The 17,161-nt window shown below is 41.4% G+C and overlaps 1 protein-coding gene and 1 pseudogene across 4 annotated transcripts in view; one reads left to right on the top strand and one right to left on the bottom strand.

Annotated features, from left to right (window-relative positions):
- DGKB (diacylglycerol kinase beta) overlaps positions 1 to 17,161 on the top strand; it is a 271,357-nt gene that overhangs the window by 60,355 nt on the left and 193,841 nt on the right. For all 4 annotated transcript variants that reach the window (XM_066627151.1, XM_066627149.1, XM_066627150.1 and 1 more), the window contains 3 exons: positions 3,075 to 3,188; positions 8,062 to 8,135; positions 10,920 to 10,994. In XM_066627151.1, coding sequence (XP_066483248.1) covers positions 3,075 to 3,188; positions 8,062 to 8,135; positions 10,920 to 10,994 — 263 coding nt within the window. The remainder of the gene's footprint in view (positions 1 to 3,074; positions 3,189 to 8,061; positions 8,136 to 10,919; positions 10,995 to 17,161) is intronic.
- On the bottom strand, positions 4,637 to 4,750 carry LOC136655131 (5S ribosomal RNA; annotated as a pseudogene).

Genomic DNA, 17,161 nt, shown 5'->3' with positions numbered 1-17,161 from the left:
TATGAAGCAAGAATTGGATTCTGGGGTTCCTATAACTTATGGAGCATGTGAACCCTGGCACAGTATTGCTTGAGTTGGTACTATAGAGCTGATACCAGACTTTTCTGGGTCCTAGTTTGCTTTGACATGTTCCCTCAGCCTTTGTGTGACCTGGACCCAAGTTCCAATTATAATCCTTCAAAAAGTAGGGGAAGGAAATGTAGTTTTCCTATCTGCTGCCTAATTAAACTGTTGGTTATTCTTGGGTAAGGAAAGGAGAGATACCAGCGATACATGTGTGGGTTCTGCAGCATCGAAGAATGTTTGCTTTTCTTTTTAATTTATTTTGCTTGCTGGAATTCTGTTATTCAGTAAGGAAATTCACAGACGATGACTTTCTTGTCATGCCTCCACACTGGAAACAGGGGCACCTGTTGTATTTCTGATTGTCTGTGATTGTGATTAAGAGCACAGCATATTGGTGAGGGGAGAAGATTTGCCAGCTTTCATGGCTATATACAGGGTTTATCTATTTATTTTCTTTGTTGCATAAGAGTATTTTTTAAAAAATTGATAGGTGAGTCTTCTCAGGATATCTATTTTAATGCTTTAGTATTAATGGGCAAGGTTTTCATAATATCAAGTGTTGGAAAATGGAAGTGGTTATGAGGCAATGGGCATTCTTACTAGTATAAAGTTCTTAAAATATAAGAGCCTGATCAGTGTTGAAAACACATGCTTAGAGTCAGTTGGACTGTTGAGTTGACCCAGTAGAACTGACCTTACACTCCTTTACGGGATCCTGGTTACAAAACCTGAGATCAAACTTTAGTATGATCCACTACTTTTATAATTTGACATTTATATTATTTTATATACAAACCAATTAGAGAGCAAGTGATACATTAAAATGTAATGAAAATCTTTATATTAAGTTATGGTGCAGACATGACTTCCCATTATAAGGAAGAGCTCTGATCATGGGATTTTTGGTATGTTTTTCTTTCTTTTTGGACAATTGAGTGTGTTCGCTTGGAGATAAGTCTGACTTACAGCCCAATCCTATTGGACACTTATGGAGGCAGTTATCCTGATCAACTGCTGTAAGAGCTGGTACGGCAAAAGGCGTGTACACTTATGCACTGCAGGCCACTGTCACAAACAACCAGAGATCCCGTGCACCAGTAGGCCTCCCAGGCCAAGCTGGAGCGTGTAAAGTGGCTGCAGGTGTAGGTTGGGGGTGGGAGGGGGAAGATTGGGACATAACGGGACTTACTTCTGAGTATACATACATAGGATTGGGCTGGCAGTGGTTTGAACTGCTTGGGCTGCTCTTTGGGAGTGGAGAGGAGAACAGACAGTAGAAAGTAATAATAATAATAATAATACAGGTATTTATATACCACCTTTCTTGGTCTTTATTCAAGACTTTATTCAAGGCGGTTTACATAGGCAGGCTGATTTAAATCCCTGTAGGGATTTTTACAGATGAAAGAAGGTTCTTTCTTTCAAGAACCACAACATTCAGGTGTTCCTCTCTGATCTGGTTTCACATTCTGGCCTCCATCCTCCCACGCTCAGAGCAGATGGAATTGCTCGGCTTCAGCTTGTCAGCTGCTCCAAGGTCGCACGGTGCCGGTGGCCTCGAACTGGCGACCTTGTGGATGTTATCTTCAGGCAAACGGAGGCTCTACCCTCTAGACCAGACCTCCTGCCCTGGTACCAAGTAGTGGTTGGTATCTGGATGAATGGTCACGTAATTGTTTCCACCTCTGTGATTCTACAGAGTAGGCAATCAAGCATTAAAACAGTGTTGCCACTGAATATAAAGTGAAATCCTAGTGCTGTTGTAAACTGTGAAAGTAACTGATAAAATAATAGGAGGTGCAGCTTACCAAACTTAAGGATTTTCCTCATGACTGAGGTATAATGTGAATACCCAAATGAAAAACTGCCTTCAAATTCAGCTTTTTTCTTGTGTGCAAACCACATTAAGAAATACTTAGTGTAGTGTTTCATTTATTGAAATATATTTTACAAAGAATATTTGTATTTTGGAATGTTTATTCCTAAAATAACAATTTCATTCAGTTTTCTTATAACTTTATTTTAGAACCTGAGAGATGAACATACTTGCAAGTAAAATGCCAGTTTTGACTTGGGTGGTACAGGCTTTCCATACCACCTTCGTTGTAAATGAATAAGCACTCCTATGAGAGCAGTGTTAAGTAGAAAATCAAATTTTTCGTTTTAGAGAACGTTACCTGCTTTTAATTAAACTTGGAATTGTTCAATTACAAAAAAACTTTGTAGATCATTCAGATAAATGATGTTCTAATGCAGGGCTCTCCAGACTCTGAACTGTAGGCTGAATCTGGTGCCTTCGCAAATCCCTATCCCATGTGGACAGAGCTTACTGTTCCGCTGGGGAGGCTTCCATTGTTGCTGCTGATCACCCCCCATATTCGCTCCACCCCGCTGCTTCCACTTTCTGCTGCCCCAGCAGGCTCTGCTCTAGGATTTCCTGGCAGATGCAGTGGGGCGAAGTGAACATGGAGGCCAATTGGCGGTGACAGTGGAAGCCTCCCTTGTGGAATGGTAACCTCCTGTTGCACCAGAGAAGCTGTTTGCAGCACGTAGCAGTCTCCAGTGTGGAAACTGCTGTTCTAATGTGACAACTTCTTTTTCTGAAAACCTCTCATTTGGGGTGAGCCTGCTTTTGAAGAGGCGTGGTTCTCAGGGTTTTTATTTTCAATAGACAGGGGAAACCTTTTCTAATTAATCTCCTTATTTGAGAAGCTTGATTGTACAAGTTAGATGACCTCACATTCTATTGCCAACTTCACACCATTACATTAGTACTTATTGTGACAAAATAATTATCATCTATCTATTATCTAACCACTATTATGTCTAGATACATAAATAGATGCATGTGAAGTTGGGCTTCATTTAGTGATTTGATTGCAATCACGGAACTCATTATCACTGAAGCAGTCTTTCAACTTGTTGTCCTAGAGTGAGTCTCTTTCATTTCAACTATAGCAGGTTTTTATAACATGATGATTTCTTTTTTCCTTCCCTCCTCCCTTTAGGAACGCCAAGCAACTATGAAAAACGAAAGTGGTTCTCAGCAAACAAACAAACTAGGTGATCGGAACAAGATGCAGAGAGCAAATTCCGTCACTGTAGATGGACAAGGCCTTCAGGTGTGATAAGTTTTATTAATTGAACCTGTACAGCTACTCTGCAACATCCCTCCTTGTAGAATTGGTTCAAGCTTGACGAAATACAAGAATTGCCAGTAAAAGCATGTCTTCGTTTCAGCTGTGTGCTGAACTCATTTCAGGTTGCATATTTGCATGTAGTAGTTTAGAAGAACTTGCTGAAAATTCATTGAACCATTTGCAGAACAATATATTGCAAAGCCATTCTTGTATAATTGTAGATCAAGATGGCAACAGAGATGATGGGTGACACCCATTTGTCCTGGTGTATCTACGTGCAATAGCAGTGTAAAATAACTTATGAAATCTCACCATTCCCTAGTATTATCTGTAATGAACACAGTACAAAAACACTCCTAAGTGTTCCCACCTAATTTCTGTTAGGTATGGAGAAGGCCATAGAGTGGTAATAGTAAGGCTACTCTGGTATCTATGGTCCAAAGGAGGCCACTTCCTCTGCAACTGTCACCTGCCGCTAGGTCTTTCCTGGTGGTCATTTTCTGGAGGGCTGTTGACATCAGGCCTGCCTCAAAAACAAGGCCTAGCACTAGAAGCCCTAGCTTGCGGTGATCATCTGTTGCTATCTCTCTCTCTCACACACGCACGCACGCCCTTGCTGCTGCTTGGAACTGCTGTGAACGGTGCAAGAGGTGATAGCCATGGACTGCTCTGATATCCATGGCCTTAAAAGGAAGTAAAACAAATTACTGTGGTGGTGATTTTAATTGTATATAAACCACTTTGGGAGGCTATTAAAGGGGGTATAAAAATAAATAATATTAAAGAGAATATTTTTCTGTACTAGGATTTAAACATTTGTTGTACAATGGTGCAGTGTTGGCAAATTTTCCATTTCCTTTTCTAGGAATACCATCTGCACAAACTCTCACGTCTGCTTTTCAAAATTAGTAGAATATTTCCTTTAAAAGGAATTCCAGTAGTAGAATAGAAAACAAGGCAAGTCATTTGCTGGCTCTCCTATGCATCTCTATAGGCAGTCTTCATAGATCAGTGACTTCATTCCAGCTGTGTCTTTGGATGCTGAACACTTTAATAAAAAACTGGCCTCATCAAAAGGCCGATTTACAACAAAAACAGGGCCTACTGCCCCCCTACAACCTTATTGTGGAAGGCTCACAATAAATTAGCTGATCTTTAGCATTGATTTTAATAGTGTTTCTTCAGGATCCACTTGTTTAGAGTATAACCCATTGAAAGCAACCAAGCAGGATCTTTAAGCAAATAGGAAAACAAGCAGATTTAGTGCAACCAAGGTCATAGGACTCTGTCTTTCACTGAATCAGGCCATTGATACATCTAGGACTGTACTGACCTGCAGTTCAGCAGGAAACATTCTCTGTCCTATCCGAAGTTGGTGATCTTTGAACCTGGTTGGTTGGCAACCTTCAGTTTCGAAAGACTATGGTATAAGCCTACAGCACCCGGTATTCCCAGGCGGTCTCCCATCCAAGTACTAACCAGGCCTGACCCTGCTTAGCTTCTGAGATCAGACAAGATCAGGCATGTGCAGGGTAACAGTTGGGATCTTCTGTGATCTCTCATGGAGCCAAGCCCCCTCCTCTGTATAGGGCCTTGTAATGCCTTGTATATTTCAACGGTTGAATTTTGGGAGACTTTTAACGGTATAGCAGTTTTGTATTAAGGTGATTTGCGTGCAATCCTATGCACGCTTACCAATTCAATGGGTCTTATTTCTGAGTAAAACTGCACAGGATTGTGTTGCATGTTATTTCTGAGGCAAAATTGTGACTGGTGAAGTTGAATGGTCTGTTTATCTTATAACTCATAACCACATTAAAGAAATGCTTCCAAAATTAGCCTGAATCTTGGAATTATTTGACAATGTTTATTTGACATTTAGAAAACATCTAAGAAATAAGTTGAGTTAATTTTTTGTTCTTCTTAAATGCAGAAAATAAAAATAAAAAAATTAGGTCATTTTGGTAGTTTGGGAATGTTTTTTCTTTTAATAATATGTATTTAAAAAAAGAAAAATGAATATTTATCTGAAGATTTCTCCGTTGCTAATAAGCATCTGTGACAAAACATCATCATGCAGGACTACGCAGGCAACTCAGAGGCAGAGGAGCTCGCTACTTAGGTACAACTATTATTAATCATAGTTAAGCACATTCATCTTATTTCTTTCTAGCTTAACCAGCATAATGATCAGGATTATTATTTCTAATTAAAGGAAGTAATACATCATGTATAACCTTAGGATGAGCCTCATTAATTAACCTGAATCCGTAGGGGCTTCCAAGAGGCAGTCCGTCTTTGTCACAACGAGAACAGTTGGTTTACACTTCATTCACAGGAACAAACACTCCTGGAATTGGACTAAATAAGTAAAATTGATTAAAACTCTAGACAAGCATCAAAGATGTGACAGTCTTTGATATAGGCTGTGGTGCTACACTATCTGTGCATCAGTCCATGGATGTTTTTCCTACCAAACGATTGTTGGGAAGCAAAAACAACATCCTAACCTATTCTCTTCTTTGTTAATGACAGAGAAGGTCCTGATGTAGTTGATGTTAAACTGCAATCACAACTTCAATAAAACAACGTTGCAAATCTTCCAGTCTAAGAATCTATTGCAGAATCGCCAGTTAGCAAAGAGTGACTAATTGGATCATAGCCAAAGAATAGTATTAGTTTTGCCTCCCTCCTTCCCAGTGTATTTTACTTGGAGGAAAAAAGTCTTCCATTCGTTATTTAATGCGAACAAACAAAGGGACATTTATGCATACCAGAACATATCAAGTTTGACCCTAAGCAAAAAACTGGCACCCTCAACTTGCTATTACAATTCATTTCTGAATTGGAATGACTGCCAAAGTTGAGACCTGCCATCCAATTCATCACTGTCTCATCCCCTAAGGATGTTATCAAAGAGAGTTATCAAAGAGACTGAAGGTAAAACTAAATGTGACCTGGAATACATAAGTGCATTTTTTTCTTTTTTCTTTTTAAATAACGTAGCATGTCAGTGGAGCAAAACTCTGGTGGGGATAGGAGATCTTTAGAGGTCCCAATTGCATCACCCCATACTTAAAAAGTTCTTGTCCAATTAAAATAATGAGGAGATATCCCCAATCAAGACTGGAATCCTGTTAGAGTAGTCTTAAAAAAACCCTCCCATGGCATAATTATGCCCCTTCCATCCCAGTGCGCTATTTTAAATGTCCATTATCTATTTAACACAAACTACAGGGTGCTTATGCGTTCCAGGACATGTCAAGTTTGACACCAAGTAAACAATTGGCGCCATCAAATTGCTATTGTAACTCATTCCTGAATTGCAGTGGTTCTCAAACTCTATGGGAGAGTTTGAGAGCCACTAAGTACTTGCGTGGGTGGGGGGGGGAGGAAGTTGCAAAATCCCCAGGATCGTGCTGCCCGGGGGGGCTGCAGGGGCTTGGGTGCACTTAGCCAAGCCTCCTGCAGCCTCCCCAGGCTGCAGGGAGCCCGGCGCAACTTCTGGCAGGGCTCCCCGCAGCAGGGAAAGTGGATGTGGAGCAATTGCTCCCTGCCTCCGCTGAAGCGGAAGTGGAGCGCAATCACTCCATATTTACTTTCACTTCTGCGGGGAGCCCTGCTGCAGGTCGCACAGTGCACCCAAGTGCACCCAAGTGCATTGCGCCGCTGCCTCCTCCCTGCCTCCAGGCTGCCCCTGCCCCTTAAGGGGGCAGAGGCCAGGGTTCACAGGCTGGGGCGTCGCGATGCCCCAGTTTGAAAAGCTCTGCTGAATTGGAATGAGTACCAAAATTGAGGCAGCAGACATGTCCCTCACTGCTGCTGCCTTTTCAGAGTTGCTATGGAATCATTGGTTCCTTAAGATTCTTAGCATCTCTTCTGCCTCCCTTTTACTTTCAGAATGATAATGCTCTTGGAAATGAAATGGAGCATTTCTTGGGCCATTTTTAATGGCAGAAATGGGAAAATAGCTGGGGAAAAAGGTCATGTGTAACTGTAAGCATGGAAATGGGGACGCAGTGGACAAGTAGACATGTGCCTTTTGCATTCCCTGAGATTGGCCAGGGAGGCTCAGGCTGAGTCTTCTATTTTAGAAGAGGTTTAAAGTTCTCTCTCTCTCTCTCTCTGAATTAAGGTGTGTCCCTTAAAAACAGAACTAAAAGAATCCTAAGCAATTAAGCAATTGTTTAAAATGCATTTTCTTGATTGTATTGATGCTTTCCTTGAATGGATTTACTGCTGCTAAAACTTTGCCCATCAGCACCATCCATGCAATCCTAGTCTGAGTGCCTTTGGGCACAATCCTAACCAGTTTTCCAGCACTAACATAGCTGTGCCAATGTGGTGTGCACTGCATCCTGCAGTGGGGAGGCAGTCAAGGAGGCCTCCTTAAGGTACGGGCATGTTTGTGACCTTACCTTGGGGCTACATTGTGACTAGGTCAGTTGGTTAGGATTGTGCTCTTCCTTGCATTGGTTAATGTCATTATATATTTTAGGGCCCAATCCTATTCACCGCTGATGCAACTGCAGCTTATCTTGAAGTGGCCTCCGTGACTGTCCTCCCCACTGCAAGATGCAGTGCACACCCCCTTGGCATGGCTGTGTCAATGCTGGAAATTTGGATAGGATTGGGGCCTTAGTAACTTCTGTGCAGCAAATTCTATGCAACACGGTCATGTTGTGCCTGCATCAGCAGAACTTAAAAAATTCACTTATGATTTACCAATTTTTTTGTTAATATATTGAATGATATGCATAAGATACAGGTTTTCACAAGTTTCTCTCTCTGTGTGTATATAAGAACAAAAAGAATGGAAAAGCAAAATTAATTCCTGTGAATTTTCTTAATTTAGATTACACCTGTACAAGGTAGTCATCCACTGCTAGTTTTTGTCAACCCTAAAAGTGGGGGAAAACAAGGAGAAAGGTAGGCATTTGTTAATAATTGACCTTTGAATCTGCTAATTAAGTTCACGCTTCCTGTTGTCATGTTTTGAACCAGAAAACAATCTTTTTACTCTTGCAGGAAAAAATATGTTTATTTTACATTTGCTTTTCTCATAACATTTAGAGAACTCAAGTGGAATTGGAACTGTATTTGCATTTTTGTTCTTTGATTCTTGTGCTGGAGAAAAATCTCAATTCACAGGAAGAAGAGACAGCCCAATCCCCTGTGTGTCTTTTGAGATGTAAGTCCCGTTGTGTTCCATGGGGCTTACTCCCAGGAAAGTGTATGTAGGATTGTAGCCTGAGACTATAATCTTGTACACAGTTCCCTCGAAATAAACCCCACTGAATGCAATAAGTAGGCTTGCATAGGATTGTGCTATTAGGACTTAATTCTTCTCCTTACCAATTATTAGGCTAAAAGAGAATGTAAGAATGTAAGACAAAGGAGTCCTGTCCAAGGTTCTTTCAAAGGATTTCCTAAGAACAATATGATTGTCTTCTGGAAGTTAATATTGTTGGTTGAAGATCTGGGAATCTTAATCTTAGTTTTCTTGAATCTGGAACAATAAACCCAATTAGAGTCAGCAAGCTGAAAGAGTATTAAGAAAACCATATGAAAATAAGAATGTATATGCTACATCCGCCCCCCCCCCGTTCTACCTTCCTCTGCCCAAAAAAGCCTGTGTGTCCCCGCTGCCCTCTCTATAACCCTGTACCAGTCAGCACAAATCCTACCTCTACCAGCAGCCCTTGGCTGGGATGCAGTGTTGGTGAGGCAGACCAGGCCTCCCTGCCTGTGCCACTGACCCTTGAGTCAAGGCAGACATGCCTTACAACACATTTGCAACACTCGGAGCCCGTGCAGCAGCCGCTGTGCTGGCTGGAGAAGACCTTAAGGTTGCGCTCTCAGTTACTAAGAAGTTGTGCAGCAATCAATGTGTTCTTCTCTTTGGAAGGCTTTAAGGCAGAAAAGACCAGCCTAACCTGCCCAAACTTTTACTCCAAAACAAAGGAGACATGGAATACATTATGGCTGTTAATTTGTGGAACGTATATCAGTGCTTTAAAACTTCAAGTATATCCACTTGTCCGATGTCATGTTTAGTAAATCACCCAGTAGTAGTTTATCCACAGGACAAAGTCAAGTCATAGCCCAATCCTGAGCTGCCTGGGGTGCCCAGCCTTGGTGGCACAGAAAACGGCTGCCGCCAAATCCTGCACGCCTCGGGCTACCACAGGTGGCACCTCGGGAGAAGGGGACTTTCATCCCCTTCCCCCAGGTAAGGGAAGCAGCCCTGCAATGGGGCTACTCACTTTACCACTGGCCAAAAGGTTGGTGGTAAAATAAAGGCATTCGTGTAGGGCGCCGAGCCCCACAATAACACCTTGGATCTGGTGGAGCGGAGCTCCACGGACCCCCCTCCCTCCCGCTGGCATGCCTCCTGCCTGCCCCTTCCCTCCCCTGCCTCCCTGTCACACCTCCACTCTCCCTCTCTCCGCCCCCCACCAGCCTCCCCCCTCCCTGGAATGCCTCCTCCCCGTGCCCTCCCCGCCCCCGCTTATCATGCTGCGGCTCGGCAGTCCATGAGATCACCAAGACGGTCCATGAGGCTGGGCACCCACCCTGTGCTAGCCCAGCATCGGCCGGCACTAGGCTAGCATGGGACGTAGCCCGGCAGTGCGGCTTGCAAACGTACCTTACGGCACGTTTGCGACACTGCACAGCGGCACGAAGCCGCAGCTCTGAGCCCAGGATTGGGCTCTCAGTCTGCACTGACTTTAACTTTGGCTCATCTCCAAGCTAGGGATTGTACATGAGGTCTGTTTTCTCAAGAATTTGACTGGCATCAATAAGCATTTGATAAATGATCAGACTGTTAAAATGTGGCAGACTTACAAATAGGTTTAACTTAAATCACAGAGGCTGGTACATACCTTTTCTGTTTCCAAGCACAGTAAGATGACATTTGTGATTAAAAGGAAACATACGTTGCCTGTGATGATTGGAAGTGGGTGAAAGAAGTGAGGGGAAAAAAATTGCCATGCTTAGGGAGCACACCCAATACAATACTGATCTATCTTTAAGGCCTAGCTTTTGCAAACTAGCAGATGAAAGTTTTGATAAACCTGTATCTGGACGATCCCAGTGCAGTTGAGGACCCCAAATGGAATGCCTCCCACTAAATTCAAATGCATTGAAAGGCTTGTCTGGGAGAAGGCTAGATTACAACCTTTCCTATTTATATGCTGTTTTCTGTGTGATGGGAATACAAGAGGGGCATTCGGTCAGGTATACCTGGTATTGAGCTTTCAGTATTATGGCAGTGCTGGGGCAGAAATTGCTTGAAGCAGTGAAATGGTTAGAGCAGTAAACGTACATGAAACATATATGTGAACAACAAATGCGGCTATCTCTATACATCTAGTTTGTCTTATACGTGGAATGTATTCACTTGCTATTATTGTAAAATAATGTCAATGGGAGTTATTTTTTTCCTACTGGAAATAGCTCAAGGGGGTACATGCTTGGAGTTAGAATCGTGGGGGGGGGGCAAAGTGCTAAAGACCCCTTATCCTCTGCGCCCATTGTCACACTGTCCCCCCATGCAGAATTTATAGAATAAATTGAAAATGGGCCAACTTGTTTCCAGTAGTGCGGCCTTAATTTTAGTCAAAAATGCTCATTTGATTTACGATTAAAAAGTGTAATTTAGTGTCTAATAAAATTTACTTAATTTCTCTTTTTATTTTCCCCTTTCAGAATTTATAGAAAATTTCAATATCTTTTGAATCCTCGTCAGGTTTACAGCCTTGCTGGAAATGGACCAATGCCGGGGTAAGTCTAAGGCTAAATGTCATTAAAAAATACTGCATAATTAGAACACACTGACGGTTACACATAAGAACGATATGATTTTAATGTATCAGCAACATAAATTTGAATTAACACTGCAGAAATGAAAATTAATTCTGTTTCATCGAGATATATAACACACACAACTCATACAGTATGGACACCGCTTGCTGCACAGCATAACTTTGTGGGTCATCACATTCTTCAGACTACTTGTCCCTCTTTCTTCCATACAGCCTTCTTTCTTATGAAAGGATGCCAGATTCCTGACAATGCCAGATACAAGGGGCTGCACCAGGATGCAGGTCTCCTGTTGTCTTTTCTGTTCCGTGACACATCTGGTGGACCACTGTGAGATACAGGAGCCTGGACAATATGGGCTTTCTGTTGGACTTCTGTTGATTCTGTTGGACTTCTGTCTTTTCCAAGTTTTCTTCCCTGTTGAATGAACTAGGGTGAAGAAAGGGCATGGATTGTGTGGGTTGTCTCTTTTGAATCATAGAGTTGGAAGGGGCCTAATAGGTCATCTAGTTCAACCGCCTTCCTGTAGCAGGAAATTCTCCTATAGCATCTCCTGCAGGGGCTTGTTGAGCCTCTGCTTGAAGATCTCCAGTGAGGGAGAGTCCACAACCTCCCTCGGCAATCTGTTCCATTGCTGAACCGCCCTTACTGTCAGGAATTTTTTCCTGATATCCAATCAGGATCTCTTCTCTTGCAGTTTGTACCTGTTGGATCTAGTTCTACTTTCAAAGACAGCTGAGAACAAATTTGTCCTTTCTTCCATATGACAGCCCTTCAGGTATTTGAAGAGCACTATCATATCCCTTCTCAGCCTTCTCCAGGCTGAACATACCAACCTTCTGTCAACCTTTCCTGGTAGGGCTTGTTATCCAGCCCTCTGATCATCCTCTGATCTCATTGTTGTTCGTTCATTGTTACTGAATTCCATTTGTAATAGGCCGACTGAAAAAAAGAATTTTATGATTCACATTATATCTTCTGTACACATTCTCAACACCTAAGCAGCAGGAGGTGTGACTATTGGAAAAGGAGTGTATATCCCCCATGCAAAGTTTCTGAATTGCATGTCCTTCCCTGTTGGAAACACAGAGAGATTTGATTGGTTGGCCACCCACAAAGTGGAGTAATGTACTGGACTTCTCTGAAAATTTTCAGATAATGTCCTTTTGTTTCCTCTGACAAACAATATGTACAGTCAGTCCTGTTGTTTAGGACTGTTAGTCCTGGTGTCCAAGATTTGACTGGTTAGTTTAAATCAGCGGTTCCCAATCTTAGGTCAGGTGCTACCTACTTAAGGAGGGTAGTGACTTGACCAGGGAGGGACCTGTTGATACTGTTAGTATGGCACTTCCAGATTTTGCTGCCACCACCACCACTGAATGAGGGTAAGTTTTTTAAAAACACCCTTTTACTTACCTGTGTTTGGCAGTGGTGAAACTTTGAAGTACCATATTAATGGCACCTATGGGTTCCTGGTTGGGTTGCTATCCTCCTTAAAGGGATAGTGCCCCGAAAGCAAGTGTGCATCCCTGCCTTGGGAGTTGCAACATCCAGTTTAAATCAATAACTGAGTTCACTTAGTGAATCACTGGGTTTCTGCTCCTGAATTTTTCTGAGCCATAGTTCCTTCCTTCAAAAGTGACCTACTTTCTTGGTATATGTAGCTCCTGTTGATTGAGTCTTCCCAGTTACCTGTGATTGCAGTCTTAAGTGAGTGATTCTAAAGCTGGGCTGGTGGTGGAATTGGCTTTTTGGATAGGGTTGCATTTGTAAAATTGAAAATAAGCTTCAGCCAGTGGTTCATCTTGCTATTAGAAAGAGACCTTACTTCTGCTGAGACCTTTGCAGCCTGTTCCTTTGGTAATTTCCCAACTCAGCTGCACCGTACTGTACTGTACTGCCCTTGAAGGCAGTTCAGAAAATTTCATCAATTCAGTCAGAAGCCAGGAGAAGGTGGCAAAGCCTCTTCAAATGGTGCTCACTAAGGAATACAGTATTGGTTAGATTCTGTACTTTGTGCTTAGTGTTAATAGAAGATGAGGGTGTTCTGCATTAAGTAGGTATTTACTTCTTTGTGCATTTAAAGGAAAAAAGATTTTAGAGCAGGTTTACTTAGTTATGTATCATTTTATCATTTTCTAGAGGTAGAAAATATTTGTATCCTTTTTACATGATTAGGAAAATATTTCAGTCCAACGTTACTGAATCAGTTTGTTTTTACTTTCTTTAGAAAACCTGAAAAAGCTACAACGTTAGATTGCATGGTATCTTCGTTATTTTAATTTTTTAAAAACTCTTACAGCTCTCTGAGAATGTTACATTTATCTTATATTTCTGACGATATAAAATTAAGCTGTAGCATACAACCACAGGAGGGCAGTATTCTGTGTAGTCTCAAAGATTAATTCTATCTTTTTCCAGCTATGTGAATCAGAGCACTGTATTTAAAAAACTGTGTTCAGAGTCCAGTTTATCTTGTAAAAAAGTTAGGAAAGTGACCCTAAGAGATTTCTAATTAATTATCCAGGCAATATTGCTGTGATTTTTATTTAGTTATTTTTTTTAATGAAAACTTAATATAATTCTTAGTTGCTTTCCATTCTTTTGTTCTGGCTGCACACTTGGCTGAATACAGTGCACCACCTTTTGAAGAACAGCTTCTATAAAGCAAGTTTGTTCTGTATGTGGAATAGCCTTGCAAATAAGAAGGCAAATGGAAATTTTTTATTATTATTATTATTATTATTGACAACAGTATTTATATACCACTTTTCAATCTAAAAAGATGCAAATGAATACCAGCAGACAGCCACTAGAACAGACAGTGCTGGGGTGAGGTGGGCCAGTTACTCTCCCCCTGCTAAAAAAAAGGAGCACCCACTTGAAAAAGTGCCTCTTACCCAATTAGCAGGGGTAAAAGTTGAAGAAAATGCCACTCACCCACACTGTGTCACTCTCTTGTCCTCCTACTATCCATTGCCAGTGCCATCTTAGGAGCACTATTATTGGAACATGTTGCTGGTTTAAAAGTTAATGTTGTAGCTCTATACTGTGTCTCCCAGTTCAGTACCATGACGGTTTCCAGCTCCTGTATAAAGGATTGGCCAGGCCTCAAAGATGTGGGTGTAGGCAGGGATGTCACAGGGTAGAGGCAGACAGCGGCAGATGCAGCACAATCAGTTCCTCTGTAGGCCCAGTTTAGTCTGATCACAGTCTTAGAACATGCATGTGGAGAATTCCCACAAAGTTGGGGCAATAAAGTTCTGCTTCTTGCATCCTCCACAAGCCAGGAGATCAGACAGGCAGTCCAATAGACCACTTCAGGGAATGAGAGGTTTGTGCTTATCTCCCATATCCCCATCAAACCCTCCCTCCATGTATGATGTAAGTGATTAGAGATAGCACCCTCAGCTGCTCTTTCTTTGGAGCAAGGACTCTGCTTTTGGATCAAGCAATTTTGGATGTTATCCTGGTATTCTAGAGCACCTTCCATGCACAGAAAGGATGGGTATGTGGAATGCATGCACAGACTTCCTGTTCCCTTAGACATTGTGCTACCTGTGTGTCCTTGTGGGAGGGGAACAGCTTGCTATCGAACTGTGTGGGAGTATTCCAGACTTGTGTGTGCTGCATTCATGCTTAAACTGAATCATGTCATGCATGTGTAACAATTAAACTTTTTGGTGCAGCTGCAGCATCAGTGGGAGTGGGTGTGGATGGGATAGGATTGGCTCTAAAGGACTGACTTTTTATGAACTGAAAATTGACAGTTAATATGAAAAACTGAGTTTAAAAATTAGAGATGGGCAAATAAGTGTAAATTTAGAGAAATCATGCAGGCTCAGAAGCTGAGCATAAATATAAAACGTACAATAGTTATCAAATATCACAGTTAACAAAGTGACATGAAAATTACTGTTCTGTTACATTGTGCAATTTGTAACATGCACCTGTTTTTACCCTGAAAAGATTTTCACTGTTAAGCAGTTATATCTCTATAGGAGTCATCCACTTCTGTCAACAACTGTTACTGTGGATTTAATTATGCTGAAGAATCTGAAATTCAGTGACTCTTCACTTTATAGGCAAAAAAATAGTTACACAAATAGCAGTTGGACTGTAGTTCTATAAAGTGCAGTGGAGAGGTCAACATTTGTCCAAACTTTTGTCCTAGAAAGATCCACAGTCCATTCAATTGATGCTTGTAAGGTCCAAATTTTGTATGCTCTTGTGTTTGTAAAACCTGACGGTTGGATTCTTTTTTATGTTTATGTTAATATCCTTAAGAATGCAGTGTAATATAATGTAATTTTAGGGAACTATTCACCACTCAAAGTAGTGATCAAATTAAAGCTAATTTTAAGATACACAGGCTCATATGGGTGGTAGCATAAGACAGTGCCATAATATTAACTGGTTACTACTAGGTGTTTAGCATTCCAGTTCATGGGAAGGACAATGCTTGACTTTGCACATGCACAGTAGTTAGGGGGAACAGGAATGTGATGGTGTGAATGGTGCTGGGGTGGGGCTTACCAGTATTTTCCCATCCCCCTCAAATCCTGTTACTGCCCCCAGTTACAATAACATAGAAAGAGGGTTTATGCCTGCTCTTCTTCTGTGTGTGACACACATTACTTCAAAACTCTGTAAGCTATGACCAGTATAAATACATTTCCCCATTATAAATTATACACATACAATACCAGTCTAAATACATTTCCCCTTAAATACATGTCTGTTTTCTGCCCACAAAAATACTGTCAGTGAATAGTGGCTAACTGGGTGATGACCTACTTTGTGTTCATATCTAGTGTCTCTCCACCTCCAGAGCAAGTGAGATGTTACCTCATTATTTGTCTTGTCATTGATTCTGAGTTCTTTCTACTTCCTGTTGTTTTTTGACTCATTAACTGAGACTGTAAACTGTGTCAAACTGAAGACTTGTATAGCACATCTAGTATGTTTGACTTGGAATGTATACAGTTCAAGTAATTTGATCCAAATGGAAACCATGACTACTATAATAAATTACCTTCCATTTTGTTTTCTTTCACTGGGTATCTGCACTAGGTATCTCTGTTATGTGTGTTCTACTCAGTCTATTGATGCAAAATAGGCAGTTCACCAGTAGTTCCCATATACATATTCATGCATATTTTGCCATATACATGTACATTTTGGTATAACTGATGGATAGCTGATCTGTAATTCGTTTTGGAATACTGTCAGCCAAGTAAATATGAACCTACTATATCTATCCTCTATCTCGCTGTCCTTTAAAAAAGAGGGGGGGGGAAACCCTCTCATTTCATTACATATCGTATGACTTCACTGAGTGTGCCAAGAACAGCATATTTCCTCAATTAAACACAAAGTTTGATTTGTTTCTAACCTGTATTGAAAACGGTTTCAGTCAGCCCTAGGTTGCATAGATCCTAGTCTGAAAAATGATGTTCTAACAGCTACTTGGCATCCACATACTAGTTAATCTTGATACATTAAAATATAGCTCCCAGGAGATGAATATTTTACAGCTCACTATAATAAACTGCATGTTACAATGAAACTAATTTTATTGGATCACTTTGTAGTAATTAGCATCTTATGACTAATGCTGTTAAAGCATTGTCCATTGTGTGTGTGTTGGCAACCTTCAGTCTCGAGAGACTATGGTATCGCGCTCTGAAAGGTGGTTTTGGAACATCGTCTAGTGTGGCTGAAAAGGCCAATTCGGGAGTGACAATCCCTTCCACAACGGGAGCAAGTGCAGTCTGACCCTGGTCTGTCTCCCTGGCTATGGGCCTTCCTTCTTTGCCTCTTTGCCTTAGACTGTTGGCCAAGTGTCTCTTCAAACTGGGAAAGGCCATGCTGCACAGCCATTGCATTGCATGTCCATTGTATCCGAGAGTTATAATCATTATTTATATAGCAATATCAATGTATATGGCACGTCACACAAAGTACGGAATGTAGGTTCCTGCTCCGAAGGGCTTAAAACCTAGAAATTTACACAAGAGACATAACAGAGGGAGGGAAGGAGATGGAGGCATTGGTAAACAGCTGAAGTGTATATAATTCTTTCAGTTTTCATATCCTTAAGCTTAGTTACCGTAGGGACTGGGAAC

Source organism: Tiliqua scincoides, chromosome 5 (genome assembly GCF_035046505.1).
Source record: "Tiliqua scincoides isolate rTilSci1 chromosome 5, rTilSci1.hap2, whole genome shotgun sequence".
NCBI classification, from domain to species: Eukaryota; Metazoa; Chordata; class Lepidosauria; order Squamata; family Scincidae; genus Tiliqua; species Tiliqua scincoides.
This window is presented reverse-complemented; position numbering and strand designations above follow the sequence as displayed.